Consider the following 15500-nt stretch of genomic DNA (forward strand, 5'->3'; position numbering starts at 1 on the left):
ACCGCTGGAGGATAATCATGATGGCAGCTGAACTGTGTGAGCTTGTTAAGTGCCAGGCACCCTGTGTTAAGCCCTGCATTGTTTCCCTCATGCCTCATAACCTCTTCACGATATGGATTCGTTATCCATCCTGTAGGTGAAAATCAGAGGTTCAGAGGGCAAACTGACTTGCCCCGGATCAGTAAGAGCCCTGGGGTGTGAACCCCAGTTCACACTGGTCTGACTCTATTCTCAGTCCCCCTTGGAGAGCCCAGCAAGGCCCTGGGGAAGGGTCCGCCCTCACTTCCTCAGGAACACACTTAAGTGGGTGGGGGTCCCTCTAGGATCAATGTTTGAAAGTCTGAGACCCCCACGCCTGGCCCCCCAGCCCTGCCAAGGTCTTCTCTTTCTGGACTTCAACCTCCAGCCCCTGAATCGGACAGCCCGGGAAGCCCTCGGGGGACACCTTTCTGCGCTTAGAAAATAAACGCTCACCAGTGATTTATTGCCTGATCTGGGGAGAGCCAGCCCGGGCAGGGGTGGGCGAGGCAGCAGGGGCATGCGGGTCCCAGGCTCTCGGGAGGTTGCTGAGCCGGTCCTTCGGGGCTCCCTTCGTAGCCTCTAGTCAGGGTCTGGTCTGGTAGGGGCCCGGCGTGGACTGAGGTGGCTGGTCAGGTAGCGCATGGCCGAGCGGATGGCCTCTATAGTCCTCTGCTCCACTGTCTCCAGGATGTGGGTGACAGAGTGCAGGGCCGAGCCAGTCCCTGTCATCAGCCCAGAGGAGAAGGTGTTCCCCAGGATGCTGGAGACTGAGCGCAGGCTGGGCCCGGTGCTCTGCAGCACGTCTGTCGCGGAGCCGTGGCCAGAAGCCAGGAAGGCCGTGGCCATGCCCATGGTGGTCTCAGACCACACTAGGATATCTGCCAGGGAGCTGATGGACCCCTCACCTCCGCCCAGCAGGCTGGTCATGGAGCGCATATAGCTGTTGTCCTCATTGGCCATATAAAGGCTGACATCCAGGGGCCTCCTCCCCGGGGCCACCTCGCGGGGGCCAGGCGAGGGGGGGGCACTGCCTCCTCGTGTGGGCGGGAGCTGCTCAGCCTGCAGATATTCTGAGCCGCCCACCAAATCCCCCTCAGTCCCTCCCTGGGACTCAGCGGTAGTCGAAGCTTCAGTGTCAGAGTTCAAGGTCTCCGGACCCTCAGGTTCCCCCTCAAGAGTCCCTCCTTCAGAGGTGGTGGTGGTGCCCGTGGTCTCAGTGTCCTCCTGACCACTCGAGTCTGCAGAGCTCACAGCGGGCTGAGTGTCCTTTCCGGGGAACTGTGCCTTAGCAGCTGCCACAGTTGGAGCTAATTCTTGGTCACTGTCCGGGGTACCCGACATTTGTGGGGTCTCTTCTTCCCCCAGGAGGTCTCGTTGGGAGGTCTGAGGACTCAGAGACATGCTTGCATTTTGCACCAGTCCCTCCCACGCTGGGTCCTGGGAGCTCGTGGGCATTTGTGGAGCGTTTGAGGCCTGGTGGTCAAGCAGGGCCGTGGCCTCCTTAGGCTCCTGGCTGTCCCCTACAGCAGCTTCATGCTTGTCCTTGTCCCCAGATTCTGATGAGGACTTGGAGGGGACCTGCTCAGTGGAGGCCTGATCTACATCCTGCTGTTCAGGTGATACGGTGGCACCGTTAGCCGTCGGGACATCTGCAAGGAGGGGGTCCTGACTTTGGGACCCCACTGTTGAAGTGTCCGTGGGCCTGCTGTCACCATGTGTGGGGATGCTGGGAGCTCTGGCCTCCCCCGAGGGTGCGGTGGTCATCTAGGCCCTCTGTCACTTGTGCTGGTTGAGGGAGTGGCCACGGCCCTGCGGGGCCAAGTTGTCCAGGTGGTGAGGTCACAGGGGGCTGCTGGCAGCTGGCGATGTCATAGGTACTTGCACCGCACGCTCCTGAGCCTCTGGGGTGGCCGCCCTAGCGGGCTGAGTTTGCAGGAATATGAGGAGAGTAGGGCAAATGTTTGGGGAAAAAGTGGACGTGTGTCTACAGGTGCAGCTGCTGGCACCCACAGGAGTCGTGGGACACAATGTTGTTTAACAAATGTTGTGAGGGGCCCCCCCGGGCGACTCAGTCCATTAAGCGTCCGACTCTTGATTTCGGCTCAGGTCAGGATCTCAGGGTTTGTGGGATCTGGCCCTTGTCAGGCTCTGTGCTAACAGCTTGGGATTCTCTCTCTCCCTCTCTCTCTGCCCCTCCCTCACTTGTTCTCTCTCTCTGTCTCTGTTTCTGTCTCTGTCTCTGTCTCTCTCTCACACACACGCACGCACACACACACACAGAATAAATAAACTTTAAAAAAATAAATGAATGTTGCCAGGAGCCACCTCCAGCACCTCTCTGTCCACACTGGTGACTCGGTACCCTGATTTGGCCAGCCTTTCTGCAGAGAGTCAGTTTCCCAGCAGTGGTGAGTAGAAACAAATGAAGGCTAAGGGCCTGGGCAGCTCCTAGCAATGACTGTGTTTGGTTGTGGGGCACCATAGACTGAACATTTGTGTCCCACCCCAAAACTCATAGGTTGGAGGTTATTCCCCAGTGGAATGGTATTTGGAGGTGCGGCCTTTGAGAGGTGCTTAGGTCATGAGGGTGGAGCCCTCGTGAGTAGCATTGGCGCCCTTATCAAAGAGGCCACACGCGACTGCCGGGCCCCCTTGCTCTATGTGAAACGCAGCAAGAAGGAGGCAATCTATAAACCAGGAAGCAGGTCCTCACCAGACACTGAACCCACCCATCGCTGGATCTTGGACTTCCCAGCCTCCAGAACTGGGAGAAATAAATTTCTGTTAGGGCGCCTGGCTGGCTCAGTCAGTGGAGTATGTGACCCTTGATCTGTGGGTCATGAGTTTGAGCCCCACATTGGGCATAGAGTTTACTTAAAAAAAAAATCTGTTGTTTATAAGCACACCCCACTGCCCCAGTCTATGGTGTTCTGTAATAGCAGTCCGAAAGGATTAGACAGAAATTTGCACCGAAAAGTGGGGGGCTGCTGTAGCAAATACCTAAACCCGTGGATGCCACTCTGGAACCGGGGAACGGGCAGGGGCTGAAAGAGTCTGAGCCCACGCTCACAAAAGTCTCCACGGCTCTGGAGATCTTTCAGGATGATTCTGGAGAGAGCTCAGAAAGAAAAGGAGAGTTCTGGAGAGAAAGCCTCAGTCTTCCTAGAGAACTCCTAATAATCCTGAACCACGTGTTGGGAAAAATATGGAAGGTAAAGACATTTTGATGAGAGCTCAAGTGGAAACAAGGAACATGTTACTGGAAACTGGAGGAATGGCGATCCTTGTTATAAAGTGGCAAAGAACTTGGCTGAAGTGTGTTAGTATCTTCTGGAAGGTAGAACTTAACCTGTGAGTGGTGAAATCGGAAGAAATTGAAGCAGTTTCTAAGTAAAGTATTGAAGGTGCAGCTTGGCTCCTCTTACTGTTTAATGTAGAATTCCAAAGGAGAATTGTTAAGCTAAAAAGAACTAGAACTTAAAGATCTGGAAAATTCTCGGTCTATCCATACTGCAAAGAATGAGGTGTATTTGGATTTTTATGGTTTCGGGTCTCACATTTATTTTTTTCTTCTTTGTTAAGTTTGTTTGTTTGTTTGTTTGTTTAGAGAGCACAAGTGGGTAAGGGGCGGAGAGAGAGAGAGAGGGAGAGACAGAATCCCAAGCAGGCTCTGTGCCATCAGTGCAGAGCCCAGTGCGGGGCTGGAACTCACGAACTGTGAGATCATGACCTGACCTGAGATCAAGAGTCTGATGCTTAACTGACCGAGCCACCCAGGTGCCCCTCGGGTCTCACATTTAGATCTTTAATTCATCGAGTTTATTTCTGTGTATGGTGTCAAAACGCAGTTCAGTTTCGTTCTTGTGCATGTAGCTGTCCAGTTTTCCCAGCACCATTTATTAAAGACACTGTCCTTTTCCCATCGGATATTCTTGCCTCCTTTGTCGTAGATTAAGTGACTCTGGAAGTATGGCTATATTTCTGGGCTCTCCGTTTTGTTGCATCGATCTATTTGTCTATATTTTGTGCCAGTACCATACTTTTATGATTACTATAGCTTTGTAGTGTATCTTGAAACCTAGGATTGTGGTACCTCCAGCTTTGTTCTTCTTTCTCAAGATTGCTTTGGTTATTCGGAGTCTTCTGTGATTCCATACCAATTTTGTTATTACTGGTTCTAGTTCTGTGGAAAGTGCCATTGGTATTTTGATAAGGATTGCATTGAATCTGTAGATTGCTTTGGGTAGGATGGACATCTTAATATTTTATTTATTTATTTTATTAATTTTTAAAACGCTTACTTATTTTTGAGGGGAGGGGCAGGGAGAGAGGGAGACAGGGGATCTGAAGTGGGTTCTGTGCTGACGGTAGAGAGCCCGATGCAGGACTTGAACTCACAAACCGTGAGATCAAGCCCTGAGCCGAAGTTGGACACTTACCCGACTGCGCCACCTAGGTTGCCCCTATATATTAATTTTTTTAGTATGCTCCAGGCCCAGTGTGGGGCTTGAACTCACGACCCTGAGATCGAGTCGCATGTTCTACCGACTGAGCCAGCCGGGTGCCCCCATCTTAGCAATATTCTTCCAATCCACAGGTATGGAACGTCTTTCCGTTTGGAGCAGGTGTGTTTGGAGAACATCAAGGGTGCGGCCAAGCGGTCACTTGATATCATCAGGGCTGTCACTCCCTTCGCCGGCCCAGAGTGGGAGGGCTGGTGACGGTGGGGTGCAGATCAGCACGGGAGGGGCTGCCGGCATGGGACCTGGGCGTAACTGCCTGGCCCAGCTGTACTTTGCAGGCTCCACTCCCTTCCTGCGCTCCTCGTGACCCAGGATGAACAGTCTCCATCTCCTCCCTGCTCAACTGGGCTGGAAGGGCAGAGGATAACAAAGGATCTATAACCCCCCGAGTACTCTTCGGAAAAGTGCAGACCCGGGTCAACCTACTTGTGCTTACGCTCTTTGTTAAGGAGGCGGTTGGAGTGGAAGCTTCCAGTCTCTTTTATCTGTGCTTCCCCTGGGGTTGCCAGCTAACAGCGACTACTAACAGGCAGGAGAAGGAGCCAAGCATCCAACCCTTCCAACTACCCCATCGTCTCTACGTAGGTAATGCATCTATTATTACACCCATTTTACACATGGGGGAAGCTGAGCCTCAGAGGGGACAAATGACTCATTCAGAGTCACACAATTAATGAGCACTGAATCTGGGTTTTAAACTCTGTCTGGCTTCAGAACTCAAGCTCTCCTACACCATCTTATACCCTGGAGGGGGGGTATTAAAAATATTGAATGACTGGCATGGTAAGGACACTGGATAATGCAGACAGAGGCCTAACATAATCGCATCGCATCAATAGGCAACAGCTGTTGTAACTTCTCCTGAGCCGCAGGCTGAGCGCTCATTAAGTATTTCTTCTCCCCATGAATACTCTGCTGCCTTCTCGGAGCTCACAGGGCAAACCCAAGTTTGTTGGGGAGGGAGGGGCCAATTGGTACGAACTTGTACCCTGTGAAAGGATCATGGAGAAGACTGCTAGTTGCTCACCCTCGTCACCCTTCTTCTTTAGTATCAGAACCTCCGTTTTATTCAGCGTGGCTATGTGCTCAGCCGAAAGAATATGTACCCCAGCCTTCCCTGCAGCAAGGTAAGAGCTTCTGGCCGATGAGGTGCAACAGAAGGTCCCGAGTGGAGTTTAGAAGGGATCCTTCGAAAAGCAGAACATCTGTTTTGCTCTTTCCCCATTATGCCATCCTGCTATCAGGTGTGTGAAGGCCGGAGCCCCAGCAGCTGTGTTGGTTCATGAGGTGACCTTGAGATTGGAAGGCACACACTAAGATGGTGGAGCATAAAAATAGAGGGAATCTGGGAGCCATGGTTGGAGCCGCCATACCAGTCACCACGAGACCTTTGCGCTCCTCCTGAGCTCTTTTACGTGAAGGAAAAGGGTCATATATATGCTCAGACTACTGTTATTTGGTTTTCCTTTTACACGCAGCTAAACTTAATCTCCTCCAGCCCTGAAGGCTATGAGATCCCTGTGGGGTAGTCGGTCAGTGTTTGCCTGAATATCTTCCCGTCCTAAACAGTTAAGACCAGCATACCGCACTGACTGCATTGAGTGCCTGCACTGTGCAGGTGTTATTTCCCCAATTGACAGGTGAGGAGACTGAGACTCAGAGAAACTACGTGCACAGCATGTTCAATGGCATCTGCCTGACCCTAGAGGCTCCCACCCCCTACTCCTCCCTGTGTCCTGCTTCCAGTTAGTACGTTCTTGGTTCTTGATGTCACCTTGTGCACAGCCTGTGGACCACTGAAGCTGTCGGGCACTCCTCGTAACACTGAAACCAAGCTCCTTGTCCTCCCCTTCCGTTGGAATTCGGTTAAAATTTTTTTTTAAATGTTTGTTTATTTTTGAGAGAGAGAGAGAGAGAGAGTGCTTGTGAGAGTGGGAGAGGGGCAGAGAAAGAGGGACACAGAGGATCCGAAGTGGGCTCCGTGCCAACAGCAGAGATCCCAATGCGGAGCTCAAACTTGTGAAATGCCAGATCATGACCCAAGACGAAGCCGGACACGTGACTGACCGAGCCACCCAGGGCGCCCTGGAATTCGATTTTTGATCCTACATGTGGCATTTTACACTCACCCTTGTTAAATCTCACATGCCTTAAAAATCTGAACCAAGGAGGGGTGCTGGGTGGCTCAGTCAGTTGAGTGTCTGACTCTTAACCTCAGCTAGGGTCTTGATCTCAGAGTTATGAGTTCAAGCCCCGTGTTAGGCTCTATGCTGGGCGCAAAGCCTACTTGAAAAAATAAACAAAATGAAAATCTGTGCCAAGGAAAGAAAAGTAGACTAAGGAGGGATTAATGTCAAAGAGTGGAGAGGAGTATTAAGATTTGGACACAATATTGTTTATTTATGCATAAATATTAAATAATATTGGTGTAGAACATCATGTATATTTATTCTGTTATACCTAATATATATGTAGGCATATATAAAAGAAAATATATTTAAAAGAGTTGTTCTCCTTAATTTAGTTTGAAAGTTTCTGGCCTTTATTTTATTATATTTTTAAAAAAATATTTATTTTGAAAGAGAGAGAGTGAGTATGAGTGGGAGGGGGCAGAGAGAGAGGGAGAGAGAATCCCACACAGGCTCCATGTTGTCAATGCAGAGCCTGACTAGGGGCTTGAAACCATGAACTGTGAGATCATGACCTGAGCCAAAATCAAGAGTTGTGTGCTTAACTGACTGAGCCACCCAGACACCACTTGCCTTTATTAAGCAATGCTCAGAGGAGGAAATTAGTCTAAAAACTGTTGCCTTTGATTTCTTTTCCATTCCTGTCTTGTAGACATAATGACTCTCCATTAAATAAATAAATATTCTCATTTTAGGGTAAACCCAGTTTGGGGACTATTATGCAACTATATAAAGCCTACATAGACACATGGAAAAATGCTTAAATAATATTACTCTAAAAAGCAGGATACAGTATTTCATGCACACTATGTGTATTTGCCAACACTCTCAGCTGGGAGTAATGGAAACCCAATTCAGACTTGCTTAAGCTGAATAATAATAATATTATTAATAATAATAAAGGCATTTGTTGGTTCACAGAACCTGTAAAGTCTAAGGGAAAATTTCCCTACCACAGGAGCCCCATGATAATGTCAAGATTTAGTCTTCTCTCTCCCTTTCTTTTTCTTTCTTTCTCTTTCTTTCTTTCTTTCTTTCTTTCTTTCTTTCTTTCTTTCTTTCTTTCTTTCTTTCTTTCTTCTTTTTCACTTATATTTGAGAGATAGAGAGAGCACGAGCAGGGGAGGGGCAGAGAGAAAGGGAGACACAGAATGTGAAGCAGGCTCCAGGCTCCGAGCTGTCAGCACAGAGCCCGACGCGGGGCTCGAACCTATGGACCGTGAGATCATGACCTGAGCGGAAGTCGGAAGCTTAATAGACTGAGCCCCCCAGGCGCCCCTCTGTCTCCCTTTCTTGGCTCCCCTTTCTCACCGAGGCTAGATTTGTAGGGAGCTGTCCTCCGCGTGCAGGCTGCTGGCGGCTGTGGTCAGTGCAGAGACGCTGTAGTTACGGAGTTATGGTGAACCTCAGGCCTGAGCCTTGTGGGCTCCTGTTCCCTTCTCTGAAGTGATCTCTACGGCCTGGGGACCACATCCCGGTTGGTCAGGCCTGGAGTGGGGGCATGGGGTCAGCCCCACTGAAGCATAAGGCCTCCAAGTGGTAGCGGAGTGGGTCCCTAAAGGATTTTGGGGTGCTGCAACCAAAAGAAGGCGAATGGATGCTGGGTGGGAAATACAGAAAAAACCCGCTTGTATGGTGAACACAGACATGTGAAAAAAAAGTCTGTTGGGGAAAAGCCTGGCAGGAAATAAAGCAAATTGCCCAGAAGATATTCTTTTTTTTTTTTTTAAGTTTATTTTCAGATTTTGAGATTTTGAGAGAGAGAGAGAGTGCGAGTGAGCTCACGCTTGTGTGTGTGTGTGTGAGTAGGGGAGGGGCAGAGAGAGAGGGAGAGAGAGAAAATCCCAAGCAGGCTCTGCGTTGTCAGAACAAAGTCTGACGCGGAGCTGGTACCTACGAACTGTGAGATCGTGACCTGAGGCAAAATTAGGAGTCGGATGCTTAATCAACTGAGCCACCTAGGCACCCCCCCGCTCCCAAAGATATTCTGATTATTGTAACAAAATCAGAAAATACATATCAGAAATAATTAAATAAAGTAAATAACAGTAAAAAGAAGACTCACCGTGAACCATATGTTGGGCTCAGCGAGTGGGAAGTCTGTTACCCCAGCACATAGAAACTCTCTCACACACACATCCTTCAAACACACAGAAATGCTGGATTAAACACTGTCCGCAACAGGTTAACTGCGTAACACCGGTAGCGAAAAGGGTGCATAGCAGCGGGAGGCGGTCTGGCCCCAGTCCAACTGTAAGGATGGGCCTGACTATCTAAGCCATTTCCCTGAGGGGGTCCCTGGATCAGGCATAGGCCTTCATGCGATGCTAGCCATGGAGGCATGAGAGCAAGGTGAGTTCTGCTAGAGACCTTGAGAGGTTTCCTCACTCATTAGGAGACCCAGGAAGAGGTAGTCCTCCTCTGCTCTTGTACGTGATCACATTTAGTTTGGCTTCTTGTAACCATGAGGGCACCCGGCCTGAAAAAAAGCCCCACGTAGAGAGTAGTGGAACCATGGAGATTATAGAAAAATAGAGCAAGCCTTGATCAAACTCTACCTGCAGCCACCCAGCCACCAGCTTTCCCATGATGGGTGGTGATTTGTTTCCAAGTTGTTTCAGCGAATTGAGCCAGGGCTTTCTGTTACTAGCCACCAAAAGCATCTTAAGGAATAGCATCCCTAGCCTGAAAGTCATCCAAGGAACTTGAGCTATGAGGCCCCACCAACCCTGCCTCTCCAGAGCACCCTGGATCCTCTGGCTACCGTGGCCACTGCTCTCCAGTCATATCCCTTCTGCCTAGGCTTCAGACTTCTCCACCCCAAGACTTCTGCCCACACTGATCCAGAAATCACCCCATAGGGTCCCTCCCACACCTTTCCTTAGATTCCTTCCTGGCTTTAGCACTCATCTAGAGCCACCACCATGGTAGAAACACTGCAGGGCTCATCAAAAAAGGCAAAAGCCGTCATTTCTCCCTAGAGTCTAACAGAACTATAAACCAATCTAGTCCATGGCCATCCATAGTGGGTTGAATTGTGGGCCCCCCAAAGGTATGTCTTTATCCTAACCCCTGGAACCTGTGAATGTGTCCTTGTTTGGACAGAGAGTCTTTGCAGACATAGTTAAATTAAGGGTCTTGAGATCATCCAGAATTAGGGTAGGTCCTAAATCCAATGGCTAGTCTCTTTGGTTGTTGTTGTTGTTTGTTTTGTTTTGTTTTGATTTTCAACGGCTAGTTTCTTTATAAGAGAGGAGAAGTGTTCTGTGTTTTCTTAGGTTCTGTAAGTCTGTTTGGCATCTATCAATCACAGGACCACACTATTGGCCAGAGTATTCACCTGTCTCCTGCAAGTCAGTTTGCCAGGAACTCTCCCTTCTGATGCAGGCAGGCTACCTAAGGCTGAGCCCCCACCTACCTTCTGATCTCTTGCACACCAGGCCGACATTGTCCCTGCCCCCAAGTAATCCCAGGGCCAGGGACCTGCAACTGGAGATACTCCTATAGCCCAAAGCCTGTGGGAATTATTCCAAATAGCCAGTCCTGCAGGGTTTACTCAACCTTGCCTTGCCTTCCCCTTGCTCCTGTCTTCTGCCTCCTGACCACCACGTTTCCCATGGGGCCCTGTGTGGCGGGGCACGCCCCTTCTCTCGGGAAGTGTAAGTAATAAATTCTTTCGATGGCGTTGACCTCTCTGTGTCATCTCTCGATCACCTCCATAACTCAAAATCCCCCAGGGTACAAATGACACAGTACGGGAGAAGGAGAAGGGAGAGCACAAGGACACAGGCAAGACGGCCATGTGAAGACAGAGCCGTGAATTGGAGCGATCTGAAGAACACCAGGAACCCCCGGAAGCTGCAAGAGGCAAGGAAGGTTCTACCCTAGAGCTTTCAGGGGGCGCGTGTTCCTGCAAACACCATGATTTTGGCCCTCTGGCCTCTGGAACTGCGAGAGAATAGCTTTCTGTTGTTGCAAGGGCCCCAGTTGTGGTGATTTGTGACAGCAGCCCGGGGAGCTAACAGAGCAGCTGACAACGATGACCAGCGATTGCCTCTTGACTCAACACACGCACAGCCACTGAGCGACGTACTCCTCCCAACGAGGCCCGTTGTAAGTAGTGTTATCCCATTTCTCAGGTGGGAAAAGCGTGGCTCAGCCAGGGCAAGAGCGGGGATGTGAGCCAGGCCATCTGGCCAAGCCCCCAAGGCTGTGCTGCTAACCACTGGACGATCCTGTGAGCTGAGCTCGTGGAACCACCCTTCAGAGCAGGTCAGAATTTGCCTCCACAAACCTGTGCGTTCACACGGGGACCCCAGTCCTCTCCCTCGTCTCAGAGTCCCCAGGGCTGCCACCCACTCTCTACACCTGCTGTGATGGGCACCTTCACTGTGGTCACTGCTCTGGCTGTTGCCACCCAGGTGTGGCCACTGGGATCTGGCCACTCCCTGGGCTCCCATGGCTGCTCCTGGGAGTGGGGGCCTGGAGGCTTCTGGAGCGCTGCTGCCCTGCCCACATGTCCCTCATGAGCCCGTCCACCTTGAGGAGGGTGGTGCACACGGACCCTCCCTGCCAGTGAGACCACCTTGAGGACCTGGGAAGGGTCCTGGGTGTCTGACTCTTTGGTGGCTCCTCAGTTGCTCAGTCCTAGCTCTGTGCTCCCAGGGAGGCCTCTCTGAATGTTGGCGCTCCATAGTGGGGGGTGGTCCAGATTCTATATCTTCCAGGACTCCCACTTCCTGCATGTTCAACACACTGAGGAGACAGAGCACCCTGGGGCTCCATTAGCAGATGATGTGGGAATTTCACTTAGACATACACTGGTTTTGTTTGGAAGAAATCGGTTAATAGGCCGCATGGGGCGGAGACTTAGACCCCAAAGGAATTCTCAAGTGACAAAAAACAGTTGCCACTCTGCTTTCTAAGGAGGTGGATGCTGTTAGCAGAACGTCTTTGTTCAGGAAGAATTGGGTTTGGGCCAGGAGCCGCACAGCCCAATTGTTCTGCGGGAGAGAGGGAGTGAGGAGGGATTTTGAAGTGAAGTGAAGAAATGGATGCGGAGTTACAGGTGGGCAGCAAGGCAGCTGCCCTGAGAAAGGAGGCAAGGTCCGGCCCCCTGGGGGTAGAGCCAGGGGCAGGGGCTCAGGAGAACAGAAATCCCTATGGGGAATTTTCAAGTTATTTGCGTGGAGATCTCCAAGGTCAACCCCTCCCCCTCCCCCCTCCACAACATCAAAAACCACACTTGTTTTCTAGTGCTTTTGTGTGAGTGCTGGCAGCCGGGGACTGCGGGCCCTGGGGGAGTGGGTGCTCCTAGCAGGGGTAGTGGAGGGCCCCGTACACAGTGGAGGTGGGAAAATCTGTTAAGTGTTTGGAGAACCTTGGGTAAAATTCTCACTTTCACTCCCAGATTTTAAAGAGGTAAACGCAAAAAAAGAAAGAGAAAAGAGAGCAGCCACAAGTAAACGAAAAGAAAATATTTCATTTTGGGAAGGAGAAGGATTTTCTAAATATAAGAGTCAGTAAAGAAATCCCAAAGGGAAAAGATAGACACAGGTCAAAAAACGCTAAAAGACTTAAGAGCAAACCACAGTCTGGGTAAAAATATTTGCTACGAATACCACACAGGGTTAATGTCTGTATTGTTAAAAAAATTTTTTAAAAATATTTATTTATTTTTGAGAGAGAGACACAGAGTGTGAGTGGGGGAGGGGCAGAGAGAGAGGGAGACACAGAATCTGAAACAGGCTCCAGGCTCTGAGCTGTCAGCGCAGAGCCCGACGCGGGGCTCGAACTCACGGACCGTGAGATCATGACCTGAGCCGAAGTCGGACGCTTAATCGACCAAGCCACCCAGGCGCCCCTAGTATCTGTACTGTTATTGGGGAGGAAAAATTTTTCTTTACTCTCCTAAGGTTCTTCTCACTGGTCTAAGAATTAAATTGACATGAGACTGATGAACAGGAGAAAATAAAATTTAACTGCAGAAATCCCACATACGTGGCAGATTAAAAAACAGACAGGTAAAATGAGGTATATATGCCATCTTGAGCTAAGGAATGGGATAGGACCTGAGCTTCAAACAGGAGGAGGGCAATTTACAGGGCAGTAAGAACAGGCCCAGATGTTTGGTATTAGATGTTTGCCCAGCCATACAGATGGGTCACTCAGATAAGGTTTATCTCTGGAGATAACTCTTATTCTGGGAAAGACTCCCACTTTAGATCCCTCTAGGTAATTAAGGAAGAGACAAAAGTTTCTCTTTTTTTTTCTTTTCCTAAATCAACATGAGTATTTATTTATTATTATTTTTTAAATTTTATTTTTTATTTTTAAAAATTTACATCCAAATTAGCATATAGTGCAACAATGATTTCAGGAGTAGATTCCTTAGTGCCCCTCCCCCATTTAGCCCATCCCCCCTCCCACACCCCCTCCTTAAGCCTCAGTTTGTTCTCCATATTTGAGTCTCTTATGTTTTGTCCCCCTCCCTGTTTTTATATTATTTTTGCTTCCCTTCCCTTATGTTCATCTGTTTTGTCTCTCAAAGTCCTCAGATGAGTGAAGTCATCTGATTTTTGTCTTTCTCTGACTAATTTCGCTTAGCATAATACCCTCTAGTTCCATCCACGTAGTTGCCAATGGCAAGATTTCATTCTTTTTGATTGCCGAGTAATACTCCATTGTATCTATATACCACATCTTCTTTACCCATTCGTCCATCGATGGACATTTGGGCTCTTTCCATCCTTTGGCTATTGTTGATAGTGCTGCTCTAAACATGGGGTGCATGTGTCCCTTCGAAACAGCACACCTGTATCCCTTGGATAAATGCCTAGTAGTGCAATTGCTGGGCATCTGTAGGATAGTTCTATTTTTTGAGGAACCTCCATACTGTTTTCCAGATGGCTGCACCAGCTTGCATTCCCAGAAGAGGCAAAAGTTTCTCTTGAGTCCAAGGGGCCTCAATTGCCTTCAGCTCAAAATAGTCCACATGCAAAAGTAGTACGTTTGTGGGAGACTTGTTCAGAAACTTTTTACTATATAAAGATTCCAAACAGGTTGATAAGACACCATTAATACCCAATAGCACAATATGCAAAAGACCATTCGCCAAAGAAATCTAAATGACTAATAAACATGGGAAAGTATTTAAATTAGTAGCCAAAGACTTATAAGACAAAAAAGCAAGGTATATTTAGGTAGTGGGATTATAAACGACCCAATAACATTGCTTTCTTTTGGTGAACTGCATTTTCTAATTCTTTTTTTTAGTAACCTCGTGTATTACTTGTATTAAGAGAAGGGTCGGAAAGCACATGATACTGTCAAATAACAAATGTCTAGCTAATGTCAGTGACTTTTAGTTCTGGCGGATCGTGGGCATTTTTTTTCTTTCAAGCTTTTGTGCATTTTTAACTTCTACGATTCATTTGTCTTTTCAACAACAACTAAATAGCACTTTACGTAATAGAACAAATTTGCAAGTTAAAATAAATTCCTTCTTGCTAACCTCCCAGAAGTCTGGGCCCTGTATGCAAATAGGATTCCTGGGAACACCCACACACCCACTCCCCAGCAGGAAGGCCAGTTGAACCCGAGAGACTCTCTCTCCCACCCCATCTCCCAAACAAAGGGGTACTTTAGCCCTTCCCAAACCACATGTACACCCCCTCAAGCTGCCCTGCCCCCATCTCCAGGGTCCTCCCTGATGCCTCCTCCCCTTCAGGTTTGGCCTGCCAGTGCAGAGGGGTGGGCCATCCAGGCCCCTCAGAGGCTGGGCGAGGTGGCCATGCAGTGTCCCGAGGGGGCCCTGGTGCAGACTAGCTTTGAGAGGTCAGAATCAAACTGTGATCTCCGCCCACAAGTGCCACCATCCACCCTCTAATTACTCCTGGGTGTCTGTTCTGGGCTGAATTGTATCCTCTCAAACTTCATATGTTGAAGTCCTAACCCCCAGGACCTCCAAATGTGACTGTTATGTGGAGATGAGGCCTTTAAAGGGGTAATTAGGTTAGGAGGAGGTCATTAGGGTGGGCTTTAATGCAATGTGACCGGTGTCCTTGTGAGAAGAGGACATTTGGATGCACACACAGAAGGGAGAATGGCATGTGAACCTGAAGACCACGTATAAATCAAGGAAAGGCTGGGAACGGCCCTCAGCACCCAGAGGGAACGGGTCCTACCGACACCTTCATATCTGAACTTCTGTGAGCAGATACATTTCTGTTGTTCGAGACTCCCAGTCTGTGGTACTTGGTTCTGGCAGTCCCGGCTGACTAATACAGAGTCCTTGGGCACAGGAGTAGGCTTTCAAATGGAATCCCAAAGAGATTTAGATGGCTACTTGCAAAAACCGTATTACCCAGTTTGAGAGACAAGTTACCTAGCAGTTGGCACAACACAGCCCAGTGGACCAAACGCACATTCCCAGGAACGTGCAGGTTCCCAGAATCTAGGATGTTGGCAAGACTTACAGACGGGGCCAGCCAGAGGCCAAACCATGGGGTGTGGTGGGGGGTGGGGGCCATAGGGCTTTGCTTTCAGGCTTCTCTGCGCTCTCCCAGCCTCCCCCCTACCTCCATCTGCTAGTCACCTACAGGGTACAGGGCTGGGGGCAGGGGTGGGGGCGTGGAGGCGGCAGAGCCTTGAGCCACCCCTCTGCTCACAGCTGCCAGTCTGCATGGAGCCAGCTTTGCTCCATCCCCAGGGCATCCTTCAGGCTGTGTTGTCACCTCTGACCCCTGTGGATGGTTGACCCATTTGG

The 15500-nt window shown here is 49.5% G+C and overlaps 1 protein-coding gene across 1 annotated transcript; it reads right to left on the reverse strand.

Annotated features, from left to right (window-relative positions):
- Positions 1-463: 463 nt before the first annotated feature.
- On the reverse strand, positions 464-1828 carry TEX44 (testis expressed 44). The gene has a single exon (XM_058701409.1). The coding sequence runs from the start codon at positions 1783-1785 to the stop codon at positions 601-603; it is 1185 nt and encodes a 394-aa protein (XP_058557392.1). The 5' UTR covers positions 1786-1828; the 3' UTR covers positions 464-600.
- Positions 1829-15500: the final 13672 nt, after the last annotated feature.

Source organism: Neofelis nebulosa, chromosome 2, assembly GCF_028018385.1.
Source record: "Neofelis nebulosa isolate mNeoNeb1 chromosome 2, mNeoNeb1.pri, whole genome shotgun sequence".
Taxonomy (NCBI): Eukaryota; Metazoa; Chordata; class Mammalia; order Carnivora; family Felidae; genus Neofelis; species Neofelis nebulosa.